The sequence below is a fragment of the Maniola jurtina genome, chromosome 12 (assembly GCF_905333055.1).
Source record: "Maniola jurtina chromosome 12, ilManJurt1.1, whole genome shotgun sequence".
In the NCBI taxonomy this organism is placed as follows: Eukaryota; Metazoa; Arthropoda; class Insecta; order Lepidoptera; family Nymphalidae; genus Maniola; species Maniola jurtina.
In genome coordinates, this window is record NC_060040.1 from 7,712,811 (window position 1) to 7,738,879 (window position 26,069).

The 26,069-nt window shown below is 36.1% G+C and overlaps 1 protein-coding gene across 5 annotated transcripts in view; it reads left to right on the forward strand.

Moving 5' to 3' along the window:
• The window catches only part of LOC123870369 (hexokinase type 2), a 42,001-nt gene extending 16,146 nt beyond the window's left edge, over positions 1 to 25,855 (forward strand). For 3 of the 5 annotated variants that reach the window (XM_045913651.1, XM_045913652.1, XM_045913649.1), the window contains exons 3-9: positions 57 to 238; positions 545 to 718; positions 2,870 to 2,969; positions 4,314 to 4,503; positions 7,989 to 8,194; positions 9,524 to 9,750; positions 20,998 to 25,855. In XM_045913651.1, the coding sequence (XP_045769607.1) occupies positions 57 to 238; positions 545 to 718; positions 2,870 to 2,969; positions 4,314 to 4,503; positions 7,989 to 8,194; positions 9,524 to 9,750; positions 20,998 to 21,087 (1,169 nt within the window). In that variant the 3' untranslated portion in view covers positions 21,088 to 25,855. Of the gene's footprint in view, positions 1 to 56; positions 239 to 544; positions 719 to 1,184; positions 1,285 to 2,869; positions 2,970 to 4,313; positions 4,504 to 7,988; positions 8,195 to 9,523; positions 9,751 to 20,997 lie in introns of all 5 variants that reach the window. The other 2 variants (XR_006797065.1, XM_045913650.1) reach the window with 2 other exon arrangements.
• Positions 25,856 to 26,069: the final 214 nt, after the last annotated feature.

The following is a 26,069-nucleotide window of genomic DNA, read 5'->3' on the forward strand; positions in this document are numbered from 1 at the left end:
TTGTTTATATTATTTTGAAAAATTTATCAATAACTAGATATTTATTATTGTTGCAGAACGTGGCAAATTCTTGGCTTTAGATTTAGGAGGAACAAACTTTAGAGTGCTTATAATAAACCTAGGTGAAAATCACTTTGACATGCAATCAAAAATCTATGCTATACCAAATCACATCATGACAGGTACAGGTCTAGCTCTATTCGACCACATTGCCGAGTGCTTAGCTAATTTTATGAAGGTAAATATATTGATTAAAACTACATAAGAAATGCCTGATACCTAAATTGAAATAAACAGCTTAAAAGCTCAAAATTTTGGTAAAAGATATTTTTTTTTATTTGTCTACTTATAAAAAACGTATTTTTTTTGCTGTCGTTACTTTTGTTTATAATATACCGATAAATCAACGTATAGTGACAAAAAATCACAAAAGTATTATTTTGATAAATAAATATGTAGGTAAATTAAGGCATAACAAAAAATAAAAAAAATTGTTGTCTAGGCACCTAAGTTGAATGTTGAACTTAGCCATTTTTGTTTTTAGGAACATGGCGTGTATGAAGAACGGCTGGCCCTCGGTTTCACGTTCAGTTTCCCGTTAAAACAACTGGGGCTTACTAAAGGCATCCTGCAGCGTTGGACCAAGGGGTTCTCATGTTCAGGGGTTGTCGGCGAAGACGTCGTGCAAGGACTCAAGGACGCAATCGCTAGACGCGGGGTAAGTTGTTGATTACCTTCCTAGTTCTTGTATGGTTAACTATTATCCTATTAAACGTTGCGATAACTTTTTTATTTTATAATGATAAAAAACTTATACGGTTCTTACCTAATGTAAAAAAAATGCTATAGTAGCTACCCTAGGTAAATACAGAATAATATAAATAATTGCTCTTCGAACTGATTTTTAAGAATAAATAAATAGGTGTAAGTATTATTAGTAAGTACCTTTGTTTTAATGTCTTCTAAAGTTTGTAAAAAGTTATTGTTAAAAATGAATTTTATTAAACAATTACTTATTTAAAAGATTTTTTTTAAGTAGGTAACCATTTTAATTATTTACCAACTTGACATTGAAAAGGAATTTCATATCACAATAACTGCAGCGCCTTTCAATCTTGTTTTTGAAGGTTTTTTTGCTAATAGTTACGTACATATTCCAAATTATATAGAACAACATTTTCCAGGACCTAACTTTATCTGTAATGGGCATATTGAACGATGCGACCGGGACCCTTATGTCTTGTGCGCATAAGAATCCCCATTGCCGAATAGGAATCATTATCGGTGAGTTGCGGATGATCTCTGTCTAGAAAATAAGGCATGTCTAAAGCCAAAGAGAATCCAATAGAGGCTTTCTAATAATAATGGAATCTCAGCTCAAGTGACCAAACTAATGCACAAACGCATCTACTCTTCACACTTTATCGGACTTCACCCGAAACAATAGGACATAATAATATTCTATTGCATGCACCTACACCTAGGTATATATTGTAACATTTCAGTTTTACGACTTCTTTATCGGTGGTTTATTTTTATTTATCATCTATTGTTGTTCATTTAATGGTAAAAAATGTAGCAATCGTGCATATCTAGCTAATCGTGAATATTTTCATACAAAACAAATTCTTTTTTTACTATAATTTTATAGGTATTTTGATTTTATATATGATCTACCCATACATCTACTCAGGTGGTACGTCGAGAATTACTCATTTAATTGTTACTGGAGCTAGTGCCTCACATATTAAGGGTAGTATTTAATTGCACAGCAATAAAATATGCTTTTTCCGAACAAAATTCACTAGAGAAATAAAATACTAAATGCACGTAATATAAAATATGGTAGGTACTTATTATAAATATTTGGTATACTGACCAAAAGAAATCAAACTCAGCTTAATTATTATTATTAAATGGCTCAAGCAAAAGCCATAATTTTTTTTTCTTTAAAAAAAGAATATTAGCCATTTGAATAATGACTAACATTCCCCTTTCCCCTCCAACTAAGCGTAAAGCTTGTGTTAGGAGTGGGTACGACGGGTGGGGTTTGAACCGCCGACCTTTCGGATTTCAGCCCGCTCCTATAACCGTTGAGCTATTGAGGCTTAAAAATTATTATTAATGACCACTAACATCTTAGGTATTAAATCATAACTATGTCCTCCCTAAGTACCTATTTATTGTTTGCATGCCTACTATTTTAATATCAAAATTATTAGGATCAAGCGCTACCAAGACCAATAAATAAACCAATCAAAGTCAATTGGTTTTTTGTAGGATAGTACAATTGGTTCTACAAGTTTAAGTGACGATGGAGACATTAGATTAGATGTCCGTTAATTTTTTTGTTGTGCAATTAAATTTTCCCCTTTGACAAATTAATCAGTTCAGCCTTCAACGAATTAATTTGTTTATATTATTTGGTCGGTAACTATGCCTGTTCGATCATAATACCATCTTTATGAGCACGTTCGCATGATTCTTGGTGGTTCGTATTCAAACTTTTCACTTGGCTTAAGTTTTTTAAATTTCTTACATAATGGAGTCCGAAAATACTTTTGAGACATGCTTATTCTAACGATATTTTATATTCTAACTAGAATTCCAAGTTTTAGATGATCCTAATTTTAATCGATAAGGAAAATATTAATTTGGGACCCTTAAAACACACGGAGATAAGTGAATACATATTTTAATCAGCACCAACATCATACAACATGCATTTATTTCTCTTGACTGGGTTTCCATAATGGAAACGAAAGCCTCTATGTATAATAAATCATCATCAACGATTCGCCGGTAATGAAGGCCTCGTTATAAAATGGGTTAATATCTTTTCTAAAAGCATGTTTTTCCATTCTTGTAGGACGTCCAGATTGATATATGCGCTATTCTGAATGACACAACGGGCACATTGATGTCTTGCGCGTGGAAAAACCACAACTGCAAGATAGGACTCATCGTTGGTAGGTTTACCTTGTTTATGGCGCTGTTTGTACGCTTGCTTTCTGCTGTGGATGTTGTGGGTTTCACGAGTCATGACACTAATACTTTAATATTATCCACTGACCTCTACTAATAACAAGTGCGCTGAATTTGCTATTATTTTTTTTACTTGATTATCGCCATTTTGGCGCTGATAGCATTAGTGAGCGGCATGTGAGCGTACTTGGAACTAAATTAACGATGGATCTTTCAAGACCATTTTACACAAAGTGTTAATTTTAATTCCCGGTACGATCGGTGAGGCGCTTTGAATCAGCGCAAAAAATAACTGTTATTTTGTATGGTACCTACATCTTATCTAGCGTACTTGTATAATTTGTCCATATCTGTGAGTTGTACCTATCTAATTATGTAGTTACATTATTTGAAAAGCACAGTTAAAATTCTAGAGATGAGACTCTAGCATAAATCCCCAAACCAAAATATGTACCTACTAGGGGATGCCCGCGGCTTCGCCCGCGTGGATTTCGATTTTTTTAGATCCCATGGGAACTCTTTGATTTTCCGGGATAAAAAATAGCCTATGTATTCCAAGTCTGTACCAAATTTCATTAAAATCGGTTCAGCGGTTGGGCCGTGAAAACGTAGCAGACAGACAGACAGACAGATAGACAGACACACTTTCGCATTATTATAATATTAGTATGGATTGTAATTTTTGTTGGGGCTACATTAAACATACAGATGCGATTTCCTTACTTTGTTAGATATTACTTATTAAAAAAAAGTGATTTTAATCAAAATTGGTTCGTGTTTCCTTTCCGAAAAGCTTAGGGTTTACTATTTCTATCTACCTACTTGTTAAGTACTTAATCATTTATTTTTACATAAATTAACGCACTCGTTTTTTCATTGAGTCACTGTTTTTATCTTATCAATGTGCATTTGTGATAACATTATTTCTAAGTAGATTATTTATTTTGTCTAATCAATAATAATCATAACACTTGTTTCCTGTTGACCGGTTTTTAGGGTTCTGTACCTCAAAAGGAAAAAACGGAACCCTTATAGGATCACTTTGTTGTCTGCCTGTCTGTCTGTGTGTCTGTCTGTCTGTCCTATAAGGGTTTCGTTTTTCGTTCCGAGGTACGGAACCCTAAAAACGTAACATACGGTAACTATAATATCCATATAGAATTACCTACCCACTTAATATGGATTTTCCTGTTCTGTGAATTGTATTGTAGGTACTAGTATTACCTACCTATGTGATTACACGCTTGCTGTATATCTTAAGCAGACTAAAAATAAACGATAGATAGAACCGTCCTGAAAAAATTTTTCATTTAAATATGGCCTCATAGGTACAGGCAGCAATGCTTGCTACGTGGAGAAGACAGAAAATTGCGAGTTGTTTGATGGCGAGCCAGGCAAGCCGGAATTACTGATCAACACGGAATGGGGTGCCTTCGGCGACGACGGCACCTTGGACTTTATAAGGACAGAGTTCGACCGAGACGTCGACACCAATTCCATCAATCCCGGCAAACAGATGTAAGCCACAAATCATTATTATTCACCTAAACTTTTTTATCCATACATGTACCTATTGCATTACCCATGGATCGGTCATTTCGTTCGCCGAGGCCGAGGGTACGATTAACTTCTTCTCTTGTTATGTAAAACTACTTGATTACAGTACTGTGTAAGCAGTGACGGATTAAGACTACTTGGTGCCCTAAGCAATCCATGCCTGTGGGCCCCCCTATCCGCATGTCAACTCCGCCTAAAAACATTGTAAAATACGATGATGAGATGTAACGTACTTTAGAAGTGGAGTAGTTAGGTGCGACAACAATAAAAAAACCGGCCAAGTGCGAGTCGGACTCGCGCATCGAGGGTTCCGTACTCGGGTATTTTTTTGTCAATCAAAAACTATTATGCATAAAAATAAATAAAAATCTGTTTTAGAATATACAAGTAAAGCCCTTACATAATATTATGATACCCCACTTGGTATAGTTATCTTACTTTGAAAATTTAAACATATTTAAGGTTTTTATGACGTATTAAAAAAAACTACTGACTAGATCTCGTTCAAACCAATTTTCGGTGGAAGTTTGCATGGTAATGTACATCATATATTTTTTTTTAATTTTATCATTCTCTTATTTTAGAAGTTAAAGGGAGGGGGGGGGGGGACACATTTTACCACTTTGGAAGAGTCTCTCGCGCAAACTATTCAGTTTACATATAGTAAAATTGTAGAAAAGTGGTGTCTGTACAATGGAAATATATAAAAAAAAAGTAGCAGGGGTTGTCATTATATCGATGGCGAACCCGAAATTGTAATTAATTTTTTTTTGTCTGTTTGTCTGTGTGTTTGTGCACGCTAATATCAGAAACGGCTTATTCGATTTAGATACGGTTTTCACTAATATATTGTAATAAGCTTCACTTAACATTTAGTATTTATTTCATGTCAATCGGTTCATAAATAAAAAAGTTATGTCAATTTAAAGAATCACGGCGAACATTCACTATTCCACGCGAACGAAGTCGCGGGCACAGCTAGTCTACTTACTAAGTTTCAACAGTATAGGTCTTATAGACAGACAGACAGACATGACGAATCTATAAGGGTTCCGTTTTTTGCCATTTGGCTACGGAACCCTAAAAAGCATAATTTATTTATTTATTGAAATGCGCCTTGCGGCTTTCGGGGGCATTCGAATCCTTAGGACGGATTTTTTTTGTGCTTCTTCTGGTGCCCCCTCAGACGTGATGCCCTAGGCAATTGCTTAATTTGATTAAGGGTTAATCCATCACTGTGTGTAAGTAGCTACTCATGCCTTTTTACTGCGTATTGAATTAAGTACATAGGTATTTAATCAATCAACCTGAAGTGCATACTAATCTTAATGCCAATAAAGCTAGGGTTAAGGTGATTAACTTAATTAATTGCAAAGAACATTCGTAATACATAATTATGTTTACAATTCTAAATAGGTACCGACCTACCTCCGCGAATGACGTCATGTGATATCAGTGACCTAAGTATATAATATTTCGATGTGTGATTTAAATTGATAGGTACCAAGGCAGGTACCTAGAGATTTCTCTCGACAACGTATTTCTCATTTAAGGGTAAAATCAACAAAATAATCGTCTCGCCCGAAATTCAAGTTTTTAATCTTTGTTCAATAACTTATCAAAAGTCAAAATCATTTATTCAAAATAGGTAACATTGTACTCCGATAGTTGATAATATTAATAATAAGTAATTGTTGATATTTATTTTAACTGCTCAAAACGCACATAACTCCAAAAATTTAGTGTTCCTGGATTCCCTGGATCAGGAGTCCAAAGTCTTAACCACTTAGCTATCATTGCTATTTATAGGGATAGTCAAAAACGGCAGAAGATTTAGGGTCTCCTAATTGGCTCGCTGTTTTATAAAATAAATATTCAGTTAGTGTACACAAGTGATTGACACATTTTTACATACCTACCTAAGTAAATGTTGGTACCTACCTAGGTAATGCCAATCAATGACCTCCAGATAACTTCCTTATTTTACTTTTACTACTAATAGCAATACAACATAAAGCTAATTATTACGGTTGAATTTTTCGCAAAGGAAAAAAAAAGCCAAAAGGATAAGTCCGTATAAAAAAGTTTAAGTTGTAATGAGGGTAGTGATTAAATTAGGGGGTTTTAAAAAAACCCGTGGAAGAATTAAGGATATTTACTAAGAACGTAAAAATATTTTGGGTGTTTCCCGTCTGTTCCGTTACGTTTAACGTTATCAAATTATTATCATGAATAAGGATTGCCGACTAATATCGTGAATACAAAGTTCAATCGTAATGCATTAACTGCAGTGCAATATGATATTATAGAAATATTATTACTTATCATTCGTCCAATCATTTACATAGAGTCATTGGTCATTACACAAACAATAATAATTAATTATTCGATATCTGATGAAATGCCAAGAAATAAGAATGTTACCAATAGTTACAAACTACAATAGATAAATAGGTTATTTGCCTACATTTGGAAAAACCGGTTAGATAAAAATTTTAGGTTTTACCTGGGTTGGGTGGATTGATTAATCTAAGAATTGAAGAATATATTTTCTATTCCAAGTTTAAAATTAGGTACGGTATTTCCTAGTAAGTATAGGCAGTTTTACAATAGTACCTATTACATCGTAAAACTCTGGTATAGGTAAGCATATTTAAAGAACCACGAAATTGAAGAATTTAGATTAGTATGGTTATTGGTTACTTAAGTTTTTATCAATTAATTAATTATTCGCTCAAGATATTTAGGTACAAATTGTAACTGGGGTAAGCAAATTGACAAAAATAAATACCTAATTACCTAATCGAATATTTAAAACACGTTTCTTTATTTAAATTCTTTTTAATTGGATCACATGACGAAATTCTTGATCAATTTCTGCACTTGTTTGTTGTAAAACTGTTCAAAACAGTTTTAATTAAGTATCTGTGTATCTTTACAGGCCTACTGAATTTTGTCGTTATTTTATTTTAACTTATTGGAGCAGGTAATGATAGAATTCCTATGGTCACTTTTTAAGGTTCCGTTATCGAAGGGTGCCAACGGGACCCTATTGCCCACTGTCCGTCCTCTCTGTCAGTCAATTAGAGTTGAATTTCCACAGAATGTGTATTTATAAGGTGTATTTCTAACAAATAATAAAAATTTCAAGAAAATGTAAAAAATAAAAAGCTTTAATACACGTACTCACTACTTAAGGTACTCTTTAGTGTGCAAGTCTGATTTGCATTTGGGCGATTTTAAATTATCTATGCCATAGATAATTTATGATACTTAAACATAATAAAGCCCACCCCATTACCATAGATTCTATGGTTATGGGGTGGGCCTGATTATTATTTATCTATACCTACCTATTACCTATGTGATTTTTTGTTTGCAATGTTGCCAAAAGTTTACATAACTAATAACACGAACTATACCGCGTATTTTTATCATCTTTACAGCCAAGAAAAAATGATATCGGGCATGTACATGGGTGAGCTGGTTCGCCTGGCGCTCGTGAAGTTTACACGGATGGGGCTGCTCTTCGGAGGCCGCGGCTCGGACATGCTTTACCAGAGGGGCAGTTTCTACACCAAATACGTGTCCGAGATCGAGTCTGACAAAGCGGGCGACTACACTAGCTGTATGGAAGTTCTTGAAGAACTCGGTAAGTTTTTTAGTGTAAATTAGGTAGGTATACTTTTGTCATTCGTCAGTGCATCCATAAGGTGAAGGCTCCACCTAATACGTTGAAATAGTTGAAGAAACATCTACTTTAAATGTTTACCCCGCTCCTCACGTTAGGGCAGGACAACTCAACAACACAGAAATCCTAATAAGAAGGTACTTTTCCTAATTCTGTGTTTACAACTGTACAATCCGATTAATAACTTGTATAGAACAAACGCCATACTTGATATTCCAACCTAATATTATGGCCGAGATAGTTTAACTAGGCATAACTCGGTGCAATCCTTGCGCGCTTTCAGAAATAGAAAATATTGCAAGAAATTGCGCTTGACGCCATTTAAGCATGTTTAGGTCTAAGATTGGAGCGCGCTGGCCTAGGTAGCCACTCTTGACTCGAAGGTAGATATCTACTAAAGTTATACGTTTACGTAGTACGAAATATATAACACACCGCGCCGCGTCGGCGGGGGGCATTCCACACCAAATTGTTCAGTACCTAAGCGACAGTTTTTCTACTTTCATGAATTGTTTCTACAAAGAGTACCTATAGTAATTTTAAAAGGTTAGCTACCTCATATCGAGCTGAATTTGAATGGTTTTATTATTTTGTCAAATTAGCAAGAACCCTTCAGGTTCAAATGACACAAGTGTAAGGAAGTGAAATGATTAACATACAAACCTATGACATAACTTTTCATCAATCATTGCAATGTACGATCATTGTACGATGAAATAAATCAAGTTCTAGGAGTTGGTTGCTCGAAGCATATTATGTAAGATTTTACTAAACGACGCGCGACGCGATGTGTAGCCAATTTTACCCAAATGTCAGTTACGCAATGGATTTTGGGGTGTGCGTGTTAGTTACGAGTAGGTAGGTAAACATTTTTATATAATAAAAAATAATTTCAAATAGTAATTTGCGATTGTACTAACATGACGTGCGCGCCTACTTCGCTATTCAGGTTCAGGTGTTAACGTGGCGCGTGATTCGCGTTGTCGCGACGCGGACGTCTGTGCTGCGCTTACGTTCAACGAACGCCTTTTCTATTCATATTGACAGGGAGGAAATTTGATCTCTTTGGGGAGAGATCGGGTTATGTGGGATTTCTAAAACTCGGTGCTGATCACCAGTGCATTTTAAGAGACTTCGGGAACTCTAAAGAATGTGCGCCTGTGCAATCTTGCGCGATCCTGGAGGATTTACTTCCCTGGCCTCATGCACCTTGCTGGCACGACAGCCTACGCTGAAAACGTGAATTGGCTCTAAGCTGGGCAAATGTTCAAGCGACGTCTCTGGGCGCAGGTCTGTCGCACGCGACGGAGGCTGACATGGCGGGCGTGCGGCACGTGTGCGAGGCGGTGTCGCGGCGCGCGGCGCACCTGGTGTCGGCCGGCATTGCCACGCTGCTCAACAAGATGGCGGAGCCGCGCGTCACGGTCGGCATCGATGGCTCCGTGTACCGATTCCACCCGCACTTCCACGCGCTCATGTGCGACAGGATCGCGCAGCTGGTGCGCCCAGGCTTACAGGTAAGTGCATATGTACCACAGAATACTTAATACTAAGTATCTCCCAGTTCCAAGTACAGAAGAATCACTCCGCTAAAACTTTAAAATGAATAGCGACTCTTGTACGACATTATAAAGTATAACTAGTGTTTTGCTCGGTGCGCGAGCTGCTAAAGCAGCTCGCGTGACGTGGTTAGGTTGATAAGTATTAAAACGAATTTATTTATTAAGATACAAAATTCACCCCAAAAACACCATAAAAGGACACCCATATCGAATTTTTTCTTAAAAAATGCATGTCCGCCATCTTGGATTTCAAAATAAATGTCGTTATCATAATCAGCACCCTGGAAAACCCTGAAAACGACATCCATATCATTTTTTGTAAAAACGGGGTAGTTGAGGTTAATAAAGTAGGGTGCGTGGGTGCGCGGACCACTAAAGTGGTCCGCGAGCATGCAGAGTTTGTTCCACCGAGTAGACCTTCGGACCCTGATCATCTTTTGCCACGAAACCACTCTTCCATCTTTTATAGCCTCCGAGATAGACACCGACGAAATTTGTACGGCGGCCATCTTGTTTTTCCAAAATTTTCCACTTTTTCTATTAATCGTTTAGTACATTCTTCAAAGATTGCGAGTTTCAACGAAATCGGTTGGAAAACAAAAGAGTTGCAAAAATCACGTCGGTCGCCATCTTGTTTTTCTGAAATTCCATAATTTTCCCCTACTCATATCGCGCATCCAAACATATCTCCCATACATCAATGTATCGTTTTCCGTCTCTTTCTAGGAGAATGAGACATTCATAATCGCCATACAAAATGTATGGAAAAATAAATTCCGCCATTTTGAATTTTTTTTCTATTCATCGAGTAGACCTTTGGATCCTGATTCTCTTTTGCCAAGAAACCACACTTCCATATTTTATACCCTCCGAGCTGGACACCGGCGAAATTTGTATGGCGGCCATCTTTTCTTCGCCATTTTGAATTTTTTTTCAGCTTTTTGGCAATTGGATGACGTCATGAATGACATTTGCTCGAGCACCCCCCACCTATCTTCAATACCTTAAGCGCGCCCTTCACCCGTCTCCGATATCCTCAATCATCAGCTCTCTCCATAATTTTGGCTTACTAAGTTTTTGTTTTCTATATAACACCATCAGTGAAAAAAAAATTTTTCATACAAAATTTTACAGGAGTTTCTTAGTTGAAAATCTCGAAAATCTCCCCAAAAGTGGCAACACCGGTTACATATCTCCATACTGCCAGCCGAGATACACAATCGATTCATACATACTGACTTTCCAAAATGTTGCCAACTGCCTCAAAAACGTGATCAAAATTTCGAAAAATTCAAAAAATTACAAAATGGCCGCCAACTCGTTTCGCAGAAATAAATTACATCGTTGTACAACTTTTCCAATAACTACAGGATATACCGCTCCCGATGACGTTTCAATCTCTCATCTCGCTCGCACCCACGCGAAACGATCGCCCCTGGAAAAAGACCACGTCTAAAATCAGTTTTTCTTTGATAAATTCCAGTGTTGCCAGTCTCCGGCAACAAAAATACCCAAATGTCATTTGTACGGCCAAACCACATAATCGCTCATACTCGGATTTTGCACAAAGTCCTTATTTCATTTTTTTACAATTTCCCGAAAATCTTGAAATTTCCCTAAAAATGGGGTAATTTTTTCGCACCGATCTATACTTCAAGTCTATACGTACAATCGCTTCATAGAAGCCGAATCGCTCCGATGTTGCCAACTTTGAGATATTTAACTTTTAAAATTGCGTTTTTTCGTACCTCGAACAAAACGGCCGCCATGACAGCCGCCATCTTGAATTTTTAAAAACCACTCCCGTTCTGTCAAAATACAGGATAATCGTGGGCGAATCCCGAAAAAATAATTATCCTCGACTACCCCGTTTGGGATCTGTGGCGCCGCGGTTCGGGGTCGAAAAATAAAAATTTTGAAAACGCTACGGCTCGGCCGCCATCTTGATTTTCAGATTTTTTCCACATTTCCCATTAATCGTTTCCTACTTTCTTCAAAGTTTGCAAAATTCAACGAAATCGGTTGGAAAACAACGGAGCTGCAAAAATCACCTCGGCCGCCATCTTGTTTTTCTGAAATGTCATAATTTTTCCCCAGAGGGTTCCCGAAACCAAACAAAACTGCCCCACATCACTATATCATTTTTCGTCTCTTTCTAGGAGAACAATTATGTCAATGAGTCAGTGGTAATTGAGCTATATATAGTATAACTAGTGTTTTGCTCGGTGCGCGAGCTGCTAAAGCAGCTCGCGTGACGTGGGTATGTTAACTTTATTATATTTAATAAACCAATTTATTTATTAAGATACACAATTCATCACAAAAACCCACAAAACGACACCCATATCAATTTTTTTCTTAAAAAGTGCATGTCCGCCATCTTGGATTTCAAAATAAATGTCGTTATCAAAATCAGCACGCTAGAAAACTCTGAAAACGACATCCATATCATTTTTTGTAAAAACGGGGTAGTTGAGGTTAATAAAGTAGGTGCGTGGGTGCGCGGACCACTAAAGTGGTCCGCGAGCATGCAGAGTTTGTTCCACCGAGTAGACCTTCGGATCCTGATCACCTTTTGCCAAGAAACCACTCTTCCATCTTTTATAGCCTCCGAGATAGACAACGACGAAATTTGTACGGCGGCCATCTTGTTTTTCCAATATTTTCCACTTTTTTTATTAATCGTTTACTACTTTCTTCAAAGGTTGCGAGTTTCAACGAAATCGGTTGGAAAACAAAAGAGTTGCAAAAATCACGTCGGTCGCCATCTTGTTTTTCTGAAATGTCATAATTTTTCCCTACTCGCCTCCCCCACCCGAACACATCTCTCCTACATTATTGTATCGTTTTCCGTCTCTTTCTAGGAGAATGAGACATTCAATATTCGCCATACAAAATGTATGGAAACATAAATTCCGCCATTTTGAATTTTTTTTCTATTCATCGAGTAGACCTTCGGACCCTGATCATCTCTTGCCAAGAAACCATACTTCCATCTTTTATACCCTCCGAGCTGGACGCCGGCGAAATTTGTATGGCGGCCATCTTTTCTTCGCCATTTTGAATTTTTTTCCAACTTTTTGGCAATTGGATGATGTCATGAATGACATTTGGTCGAGCACCCCCCACCTATCTTCAATACCTTGAGCGGACCCTCCACCCGTCTCCGACATCCTCGATCATCAGCTATTTCCAAATTTTTCCTCGATTTTTTTTTTGTTTTCTATACGAAACCATCAGTGAAAAAAAAATTTTTCATACAAAATTTTACAGGAGGAGTTTTTGGGGAAAATCTCGAAAATCTCCCCAAATGTGGCAACACTGTTTACATATTTCGATACTGCTGGTTGAGTCACACAATCGATTGATACATGTCGACTTTCCAAAATGTTGCCAACTGCCTCAAAAACGTGATCACAATTTCGGAAAATTTGAAGAAAATACAAAATGGCCACCAACTCTTTTTGCAGAAGCAAATTAGATAATTTTACAACTTTTCTATTAACTACAGGATATACCGCTCCCGATGACGTTTCAATCTCTCCTCTCGCTCGCACCCACGCGAAATGATCGTCCCTGAAAAAAGACAATGTCGAAAATCACTTTTTTTTTGATAAATTCCAGTGTTGCCAGTCTCCGGCGACAAAAATACGCAAATGTCATTTGTACGAGCAAAACACATAATCGCTCATACTAGGATTTTGCGAAAAGTCCGTATTTCGATTTTTTACATTTTCGCAAAAATCTTGAAATTTCCCGAAAAATGGGGTATTTTTTCCCCACCAATCTATACCTCAAGTTCATACGTACAACCGCTTCATAGAAGCCGAATCGCTCCGATGTCGCCAACTTTGAGATATTTAACTTTTAAAATTGCGATTTTTCGTACCTCTAACATAATGGCCGCCATGACAGCCGCCATCTTGAATTTTTAAAAACTACTCCCGTTCTGTCAAAATTCAGGATAATCCTAGACGAAACCAGAAAAAAATAATTATTATCAATTTCCCGTTTCGGATCTGCGGCGCCGCGGTTCGGGGTCGAAAATTCAAAATTTTCAAAACGCTACGGTTCGGCCGCCATCTTGTTTTTCCAATTTTTTCTACATTTTCTGTTAATCGTTTACTATTTTCTTCAAAGTTTGCAAAATTCAACGAAATCGGTTGGAAAACAACGGAGCTGCAAAAATCACACCGGCCGCCATCTTGTTTTTCTGAAATGTCATAATTTTTCCCCAGAGGGTTCCCGAAACCAAACACAACTCCCTTACATCACTATATCATTTTCCGTCTCCTTCTAGGAGAACAATTATGTCAATGAGTGAGTCAGTGAGTGGTAATCGAGCTATATATAGTATAACTAGTGTTTTGCTCGGTGCGCGAGCTGCTAAAGCAGCTCGCGTGACGTGGTTAGGTTGATAAGTATTAAAACGAATTTATTTATTAAGATTCAAAATTCACCCCAAAAACACCATAAAACGACACCCATATCGATTTTTTTCTTAAAAAATGCATGACCGCCATCTTGGATTTCAAAATAAATGTCGTTATCAAAATCAGCACCCTGGGAAACTCTGAAAACGACATCCATATCATTTTTTATAAAAACGGGGTAGTTGAGGTTAATAAAGTAGGGTGCGTGGGTGCGCGGACCACTAAAGTGGTCCGCGAGCATGCAGAGTTTGTTCCATTGAGTAGACCTCCGGACCCTGATCATCTTTTGCGAAGAAACCACTCTTCCATCTTTTATAGCCTCCGAGATAGACACCGACGAATTTTGTACGGCGGCCATCTTGTTTTTCCAAAATTTTCCACTTTTTCTATTAATCGTTTACTACTTTCTTCATAGGTTGCGAGTTTCAACGAAATCGGTTGGAAAACAAAAGAGTTGCAAAAATCACGTCGGTCGCCATCTTGTTTTTCTGAAATGTCATAATTTTTCCCCAGAGGACTCCCCCACCCGAACACATCTCTCCTACATTATCGTATCGTTTTCCGTCTCTTTCTAGGAGAATGAGACATTCAATATTCGCCATACAAAACGTATGGGAAAATAAATTCCGCCATTTTGAATTTTTTTTCTATTCATCGAGTAGACCTTTGGATCCTGATCCTCTTTTGCCAAGAAACCACACCTCCATCTTTTATACCCTCCGAGCTGGACGCCGTCGAAATTTGTATGGCGGCCATCTTTTCTTCGCCATTTTGAATTTTTTTTCAGCTTTTTGGCAATTGGATGATGTCATGAATGACATTTGGTCGAGCACCCCCCACCTATCTTCAATACCTTGAGCGGACCCTTCACCCGTCTCCGACATCCTCGATCATCAGCTATTTCCAAATTTTTCCTCGATTTTTTTTTTGTTTTCTATACGAAACCATCAGTGAAAAATAAAAATTTCATACAAAATTTTACAGGAGGAGTTTTTGGGGAAAATCTCGAAAATCTCCCCAAATGTGGCAACACTGTTTACATATTTCGATACTGCTGGTTGAGTCACACAATCGATTCATACATGTCGACTTTCCAAAATGTTGCCAACTGCCTCAAAAACGTGATCAAAATTTCGAAAAATTAAAAAAAATACAAAATGGCCGCCAACTCGTTTCACACAAAGATTTTACACGGTTTCATAATTTTCCTATTAACTACAGGATATACTGCTCCCGATGACGTTTCAATCTTTCCTCTCGCTCGCACCCACACGAAAGGGGATACCGTGAAAAAGACCGTGTCGAAAATCACTTTTACTTTGATAAATTCCAGTGTTGCCAGTCTCCGGTGACAAAAATACCCAAATGTCATTTGTACGAGCAAAACACATAATCACTCATACTCGGATTTTGCTAAAAGTGCGTATTTCTATTTTTTACAATTTCCCGAAAATCTTGAAATTTCCCTAAAAATGGGGTAATTTTTTCCCACCGATCTATACCTCGAATTAATACGTACAACCGCTTCATAGAAGCCGAATCGCTCCGATGTTGCCAACTTTGAGATATTTAACTTTTAAAATTGCGTTTTTTCGTACCTCGAACAAAACGGCCGCCATGACAGCCGCCATCTTGAATTTTTAAAAACCACTCCCGTTCTGTCAAAATACAGGATAATCGTGGGAGAAACCAAGAAAAATAATTATCCTCGATTACCCCGTTACGGATCTGTGGCGCCGCGGTTCGGGGTCGAAAAATGAAAATTTTGAAAACGCTACGGCTCGGCCGCCATCTTGTTTTTCCAATTTTTTCTACATTTTCTGTTAATCATTTACTACTTTCTACAAAGTTTGCAAAATTCAACAAAATCGATTGGAAAACAACGGAGCTGCAAAAATCACATCGGCCGCCATCTTGTTTTTCTGAAATGTCATAATTTTTCCCCAGTCGAATCCCCCATCCAAACACAACTCCCCTTCATCACTATATCATTTTCCGTCTCTTTCTAGGAGAACAATTATGTCAATGAGTCAGTGAGTCAGTGGTAATCGAGCTATATATAGTATAATAAAGAAAACAGCCTCACTATTGTGCAGAGTCCGTGGAAGCAGCAACGGCATCCTGCGCATGATTAGTAATAAGTTGGATGGTCCTCTGCTGGGGAAACTCATGCAGAGGACTAAATCCCTTTTAGTAATTAAGTACTAACATAGTTTTTATTGTACTAACTACTTAGTGTTTAAGTACTAACATAGTTTTTAAGTTTGTATTGTTACTAACTACTTAGTGTTTAAGTACTAACATAATTTTTAAGTTTTTTTTGTTACTAACACTATGGATTGTAGTTGTCCGATTAATAAATAAATTATTATTATTATAATTCAGCTCACGCAGCACTGCGGACTAAATTTTAATAAACGCGTGTCTTTCTAATATCCTGTAAAGTATCAACCCTAATTTCTCTTTTTACGAGATAGAGATACGCGAGTGCCGTTGTAGGGACGCGTCGCCGCCGTAAATAGCTAATTTCTCGGGTCACATGACCATGTGAACCCAGCCTGTACCTACGCAGCTAGGTCAAGCAATATAAGCATACGGGCAAATTAGAATCAGTAGTTTATTATAAAAATATACCGATCCCACCCGGCGCTTTTACCTACATATAGCAAAAATAAATAAATGTAATTAGCTTACCTGGATTCGTTCGAGTGGAATATCTGAAAATGCTTTCTTAAGAGCCCGTTACGACGAGCGATAACTCGTTGGCGAGTGGAACCTTAAAATAGCGCTGTTTCCACAGATGACGGAAGCGCTTACTTACGGCTCTAGGACTAAATCAATTTCTGTCATCATAACACGTTAATATATAAATATTTTTACAAGACAAATGAATAGGTATATTTACAATTTTACGCAGACAGGAAGATAGATCATCAACAAATAAGTAGATAACACATAAAATAATCATTTTGCTTGATTAAGTGCATTATCATTTAAGTAGGTATCAACGTAGATTTTATTTATCTACTCGGTTAGCCCTATGTCCCGGCTACATTAGCAGCCAACAACGCGATGTTTTTTTTTTTAATTATATAGACTAGCGCTTGGCTGCAATCAGACCTGCTAACAATTAGTGATGATGCAGCCTAAGATGGAGCGCGCTTGCCTAGAAAAACGGCCAACGGCCTTTCCTGTTAAACGTATAGATGTAGCCACGATCAACGTACGACGGCATTCATGATGCCGTTTGGCGTTAGACTATTTTAACCCTAATTCAATTGGCATTAAATGTTAACCGTTCAAGTGTGGCCACTCAGTTTAACGCGTTGATTATCGCGATAATTATGGCGTTGACCTTAATGTAGGTAACCGCAACATTAGCAACATTATTGTTTAGGCTAGTAAAAATTAATACTAATTTGGGCACGTCATATTATAATAGAGACTAGCAGAGTAGGTGAGTAGTAAGTATTCGTTTGTATTTTATTCTATTTATTTTATTTGAAAGGAAAACTTACAACTAATTACAAGAAATAGTAGTTTTCCTTAAAACTATTGCAGCCACATTATTAATGAAGTTTTTTGCAATACCTCCAGATATATTTTTAGCTAATTATATAGGCCACCAGGTAGTCTTTGTTTTTTTTTTAATTGACTTGGTACGTTTCAACATTAGTTGTAACTGTAAGTACCTACCCATTTATTATTTTTATAATTATTGTCTGTCTGTACAAAAGTACATTGTTAATATTATGAAGAGATTTTAATCCAATCGATTTCCTGATGACCTTTAGTTAACTTATAATATTATTCTTGCTTGCTGTCAATTTTTTTATGTGAATTACATATTTATAATAGCTAGGTACTTACTACTTATGTATACTCGTACTTATAAATTTAAAATGTCGCTCTCCGAAACGTGTCTTTCGACTTCAGTATAAGGTCAAGGAAATACACAATTTTTTAACGGAACGACTAGGTATAAGTGTTTTATCTTAACTATATTATAGAAGTTTCATTTCACTTTTTAATTCCTCACACAATAAATTAGTATTAAGTAGGTAGCATATTTTTAAAGCAATTCACCTTGAACGAAAGCGTTAGGTATGAAAAACTTTCAAAACAATACGTTAACTGCCACTTACAATAATATTAATATGCGTAAGTAAGGTCATTCACTTTACATAACATTAGTGTAATTTATACACGAACCTACTTACTCCTACGCTACACGTACAAGACTTGCAAGTACCTACTTTATGACCTACATGGGCAAGTTCTTAATCTTAAAAATATAATATACCCACCCATGAAATATTTTAGACCACTCACTGACTTGTGACGTTTCAGAAACTACACCTAGCTAGCTAAACCCTTATTTTTAAAGTCTGGTAGATTTTTTATGGGGTGTAGGCACCTGATATGAAATAAGAAAATCCACCCCTAGGGGTTAGAAAGTTGTATGAAAGTCCTCTTTTTGAACATCGAGAAAATATTTGTCCCAAAGGACTGCGAGGCCAGAAATTCCGGCAAGCACTAGTTAAAAAAATAAAATTCATCATCATCACCATATAGATCTCTTGTAGGGATTATCACACGCCACGGTCTTGCGCCGGCCGCCTTGTAATGGGGGGAAAAAAAATAATTAAGTGCATATCTAAAGTACAAAATAACTTTGAAATCTCACTTAATTTTCATAGGTCATGGATTTAATGATTGCTATAAGTACCTACCTACCATAACTATTTTATAATTAAAATATTTAACACACAAATATTGGGGTTAAATGAACTTATTGATAAGTGCCACAGGCGAGCCCCTTTTCGATATGCTAGGTTGACCAGCTGTCTTATTCTTTTCGTACATATCTTGATCATACTTATAAGGCTTTGATGAATAAGCTACAAGATACCTAAGCTTGCGAAAGTTAAAAAGTGTCCGTGAAATTAATATCCTCTCAACCACGATCGGCAGTAGTTATAATATACCTGTCATTTATGTGATTTAAGTGTAAATAACATTATCTTCAAATAATAAAAATATCAAAATGGCCGCCATGCAAATTAAAACAAAATAAGTGTTATTTCTTGTACGAGATTGTACGGAACTCTTCATGTGCAGCCCGACTTGCACTTGACCGGTTTTAGGTATGGTAACCTGCTTCATACACAATTACGAGTATATTATCACATAGTAGGTAATAGGTATGGTACCTTTAATCTTCTTAGTAAATATGTGTGTGCGCCATCTACGTTCTACACAATCAGTTTTAAAGTTTATATAGGTTATAAATATGAGTAGGTACGCAAATTAATCCTATTTTTTTTCAATTTAAAAATAGTCACCCTACTAGTTAATGGGTTCAATGTTCATTGTAGAGATAATAATGAATACGTAAAAACTTACATACTTTAGGCACATATAATTTTTTCATACCATATGATGCCCGCGACTTAATTCGCATGGATTTAGATTTTAAAAAATCCCGTGGGTACTCTGATTATCCAAAAAAAGTTGCCTATGTCAATTTCCGGCATGCAAGCTACCTCTGTACCAAATATAAGTATAAATTGGTTAAACGGATGGGCCTATACGAGTCCCGTGGGAACTCTTTGATTTCCCGGGATAAAAAGTAGCCTATGTCATTCTTCGGGACGTAAGCTAGCTCTGTACCTTTCAAGAAAATCGATTAAACTGTTGGGCCGTGAAAAGCTAGCTGGCAGACAGACACACTTTCGCATTTATAATATTAGTATGGACTAGCTGTGCCCGCGACTTCGTTCGCGTGGAATAGCTCTCAGCGCGCTTTATATAGCCACGGACGCTCAGGCGCGAGGCGTGTAGTTCGTACTCTGTACGTTAAAAATGTTCGCCGTGATTCTTTAAATTGACACAACTTTTTTATTTATGAACCGATTGACATGAAATAAACACTAAATGTTAAGTGAAGCTTACTACAGTATATTAGTGAAAACCGTATCTAAATCGAATAAGCCGTTTCTGATATTAGCGTGCACAAACACACAGACAAACAGACAAACAGACAGACAAACAGACAAAAAAAAATTACAATTTCGGGTTTGGCATCGATATAATAACAACCCCTGCTACTTTTTTTTATATATTTCCATTGTACAGACACCACTTTTCTACAATTTTATTATATGTATAGATTACGTCTTCGTAACCGAGTTGTTTTGAACTGTTTTGATTTAGTACGAGTAAATACAAATAAACACCCAGATAATGATTAGGGCGCGATTATGTCAATAATATAATGAACAAAATATACCCATCAATCATGATTCACGATAGTATGAATCATCTCGTGACGTAGTAGGTAGTAGGTACCAATTGTAGGTCAAGTAGGTACTTAAAAGTTCGTGCGTATTCGTGCGAGTTCGCACGAGTAAATTCGTACGGCACCCAAACTGCGGTTAGTCTTATTCGAAATATCTACGGGAGCGTGGACGGTCGATAGTATATTTGTTTCATCATCATCATAATAATTATAAACCGATAAACGTCCACTTTCACACGCCACGGACCACGGTCTCGCGCCGCCTGAATCCAGCGGTTCCTTGCGACTCGTTTGATGTCGTCGGTCGACTTAGTGAGGAGTCTTCTAACATTGAGCTTTGCGGTGTGAGGTTGGACATTTTAGCACGTTGGAAGTTCCAACATCTATCAGTTCGGTATGCAACCCGTTGAGCTATGTCGGTTACTCTTGCTTCTACGGATCTTTTAATTTCTGATGTTTTTGTTCCAGTTCGATCTAATGTTGTCGGAGGACGGTAGCGGCCGCGGCGCGGCGCTGGTGGCGGCCGTGGCGTGCCGGCAGCGCGAGGCGCTGGCGTAGACAGTTCACAGCCCTAGTGACGTGCCTCGGCCTTCGCTCGCTACAGATCACACCCGAACCCAAGCCTCAACCTCCAATACCTCAATACACACTTGTAACTATTGAGCGGCCGATTTACGTATGCACTTTTAAAATCTGTCAGTTACATACAAAATAATATCGTGTGGCCTCTCGCACACATGGTTTATATGTAACTGACAGATGTCAAAACGCATACTTAAAACGGTTGCTCTGTAATGTGGACTATACTGCCGTGGTAATCGAGAGGGTAATTCGTGGAGTCAAAAGATCGTTTTTTTTTAAATTACATTTATGGAATGTGTGTCAAACGAACTTTCCTCCTTTCTGGGTTTTTAAGCCTTATGCAACATGAAAATAGAGCTAGCTTTTTCACAAGCACAAAATAATAGAGCAGTACTTTAAACTCCGTTTTCCCTTAACCACCTTTTCTGGCTTAGGTTTACAGCCATCGCGATTACCACGTCAGTATAGTGCTAATTTGGTTTTACACAATCTCTAAACTAAACTAAACAGATTCTTAAACATTATACTAACAAACTTAAAACTATTGCTATCCTTTTCCGTAGAGAACATTGTGGAAAGGATAGTATAAGTTTAAGAACTGTCAGTTTAGTTTGATTTAGAGATTGTAATTTCTACGGTTCGAGACACACTTCGAATTTGGACGTACTTTTTTTTAAATCAGTGTATGATTATTATTTTAAACCCGTTGTGCCAGATCTTTTTTCCACGCACTTGTAAATTGTGGAATAAATTGCTTCGGCGTTGTTCCCACTGGATTTTAATATGGGGTTATTCAAGGGTTTGATCAACAAATTCCTGAAAAACTAGTAAAGCGTTGGCAGTTCCTTTGATACTGCAAATGTTATGGGCGACGGTAATCGCTTAACGTCAGGGGACCCGCTTGCTCGTTTGCTCCCTATTTATATATTTATTTTAAAATTGTTAGTAAAATACAAGTTTACAACTATTTATAAAAATCAGAAAGGTAAGTTGATACGTCCAAATTCGATATTGTTGCGCGGGCCTTTAGACCATTACTTATACTGCCGCTTTTTTAATTAAAAAAATCGTGTCACATGAAACATTTGTATTTTTGTACAAAACAAAACAAGATATTATGAATTTTATATGGATAACTATTGAGGTTTTGTTGATTTGGCAAGGCGTGTTACATGTATGATAGATCCAATCACCGCCGAATCTTTATCTACACACTACCTATAGGTACGTACATACGTCGGTAACTGCAGTATGCTTAGTATGAGATTAAACATCTCACCAACTCAGGTTTCGAGCGTCAAAACTCAACGTCAAAGTAAAATGGACTTAAAAATTCTTGATTTATAGTAAAGAAGAAAACTTGAAAAGTTCATATTTATTTCGCGCAACGTTTCCGCTTGGAGCGCTGGCTGTAGATATATGGACAAACTTGAACTTTAAAAATAGGATCTGAAGGTCCATTTTAGTTTAACGCTGAAGCGTTTCGACACTCAAATTATATTAAAGTTGGTGAGCTGGTGTAAATAATGTTATACTAAAGCCTACAGTGCCTAATGCTAAAGTTGCGCTATGGGACTCAAAGTACCATTTTGTGTAGCTATAGAGCATAGACTGTTCCATCGGAAAAGATTATAGAAGGTGGTTTAGTAAATTATTGATACTGTAAATGATAATAATGACGCAGATCGGTTTCGTTTAGTATTTAGTCTTAAAGAGTTGCCACTGTGTGCTTGGAGGCTGGACACAGTTAAACTGTGAGCTCTCTGTTGGATAGTAAAATGTGTTGTTTCACTATTGCAGTCTTGTTACAAAATATTTTATTATTTATTTGTCCTATGAGGTAAAAATGTCTTAAATTCAAAGGTGTTTTTGTTGTTGTTAAATAAATTAGTTCAATAAAGAAATTAAATAGTTTTATGGATAGACACTAAGATTTTAAGAAGCTAATATTTTGTACTTATTAAATTACTACAAATAACTTAGATTAATCTAGTCACCAAATCTTTTAAAATATTGGCTAGGTATTATATTTTGGAACAGAAAAATGTGTACTTTTTACGGCATTTGTAAGTCGCGCAATAAAGATACTTATGTACGTATGGGAACATATGTTTTTGAGACTGATTTAAAAATTAGACCATCCATGGCCAATCCATACCTACTCTCGATCTTAGTGTCAATCTTTTTCGGCCACATTGTGCATTTGATTTTGTTAAATCTCTACCAACTTGCGAGTTGCGGTATGTACTTTCAAGAACCATAATATTATTTACTATGGCTGTGTTTTTTCAAAATGGATCTATTTGACTGGTAGGACAGTCACTATTATGTACCTATTATTTAAAGTATAAGTAAACTGCCACGGGACTTTTCTAAACAAGCTTATTAGCACCTGACTAGCTAAATAATTATATGACAGCATGTTTATCGATTACGATTTTAGCGTTCAATTGAATAGATCGCTTAAATAAAAAAATGTGGAAATGACTGAATCTACCAAATTTTTGAAATAATATGGATCATTGTCTAAGTTCGAACTTATTAATTTATTAGATTTTTTTAAATTAGTGTTATTACTTAAAGCACGATTATCATTATAAAATGGAGAATTTTTATCTGTGCTAATTTATATGAAGAATTAGCTTGAAATCAAACTTGTAATATCGACCCGTTACGTAGGTAAGTTATTTTGGTTCTTGCAAGTTGCGTTTCACGAGTGCGCGTGGCTCAAGCTTGTTTTAAATCTTATGGGTGTAAGATAATGTAAACGTGTGCGTTTGCGAACGCTTGCTCACATCAGGCAGACACGTACACTGACGCAATGTGCTTTTACACGAACGTAACCACAAGTAAAGTTACAGCGCTCGTGAATCGCAAGAAATATAAATACAAAAGCAATAAATATAGGAATCTCATTTGCTGGCAATTCACTACATTGATTATTATTATTGTTGTAGAATCATTTAGATCATTCCATTAAACAAATAAAAAACCTATATTTTGATTTGGATACCATGGTAGACCATGATAGGAATGTTTCTTAATACATATTATGAATTAATGTGTTATTTTTGGACACAATATTTCTTCAAAGATATTATACTATCTTTAAATGACTTTCATATATCAGTGTAACAAATATATTTATTATTTCACTATGTATAGTCATCAATTATAATACATTGTAATAGAAAATTCAGTTCAATTAAGTATAGGTATGGTTTCTATAAATTAGTGGTTAAAATGTTTTTTTTTTTTTTGTTTTAGATATTATAGATACTTACCTATTTTTAAGTGATTTTTTAAATATTTTACTGTGATAGAACTAGGGAATATTGTAAAAATATTTACGTTTTAGTTTTGTGATTAAAGCGTACATAACCCAATATCGATGTCCACGCTGGTCTCACTAGAGCAGGGCCTGCGGGTCCCCACAAACAGATTGACAGGTTTAAAAGCCTGCTATACATTTCTTAAGATTTTGTATTGATAACAATATGTGCTTAATCGATGTTTGCCTTTCGCCACCTACGAAAGTGGTAGATGTCAGCTATAATTCCTTTTTTGAGAGAGATGAGAGTGTAAGCCTTTGCCCAACAATGGAATATTCAAACATATATACATTATACATATTATATGCTGTTACAACTTTACGCACATGGATAATGTAAAGTATAGTATGTACTGAAATAAATTGTTGGGAAATTACTTACCTCCCTACTGCAAAATAAAATTTTACTTTCAAGCAATATAAGAAGGAAATATTGTCAATATTCTCACTGCGTAATTGACGCTCTAAGATAATTGCAAATATATACCTAAGTATTTAAAGTGTAACCTTCATGCGATATTACATCATTACACTACTTAATATAGTTCCTAGTTAAAATTAGGTGCATTTTATTTTAAGATTATTTCAATAATAATTTTTATTGCATCGAGCGTAACATAGCCTAAGTAGATAGTTTGTGTTAATATCAGTGCTTATATTATATGTATGTAATTTTGTTGAATTCTGTATATTTTTAAAGAATTATCTTTCAATATCAGTAGGTGCATACCTTAATAAGTATAAACCAATACATGCAACCAATTGGGAAAAATTCCATAAACATTTTGGTTGTTACATTTAATAATAATACATAAGTAAAGAAGTCCTAGTACTCAAATATACTACGCTTTCTAAAGTTATACAAAATGTTGTTAGCTGATTTGTTGGTTTTATTTCTGTAGATTTGCTTTCAACGTTTTGCTCAAAATTTTTGTTTTTTTTAATACCTGTCACCTATTTATTTATTATTTATGAGCAAATAACAATAAGTAAGAATGAAGGCAATGGAAAGAATGTCATGTCCCTAACTTTCTGCTTAAAATGGAAGTTTTATACATTCCACGTGACTAATGGAAGGCATTAATGTCATTTGATAGGACTCTGGATTACTTGCGATGTAGTTAAGAAGCAGAAATCTACATATCGCCACCCAAGGAAATGTTTTAGAATGTTTGTAATTCGATTATTACCTATGTATGACAAAATAAGTAATACCAATGTGACCTAAAATATTCAATTTGTATTATTTTTAAAGTAATCTTTTGAGCAGTCTTAAAAATATTTTATAAATACTATTTAATTAAGTAATTTATAAAATGATATTGAATTCACAAAATATTAATTATATTTAGTTAGCTCTAAATCAGGAGCTAAATAATGTTAATAATTGCAAAATAAATTTTTAAAGAATAAGTAGTTCTTATCATTCAATATAATATACCCTCCCCTATAGTTTTAATTTATTGAACAATAGGAAGCATGACTCCAACATTGACTGAAGCTAAGGCCTGAACTAAGTAGTAAGCTAAGGATTGGCGGCCAGTGATAAATAATCAATCTATCTCTAATCTATATAGGTTTCTTAGCAATTTTGTTATTAGCCAGAAATTGTATGCTCTTTTTATGA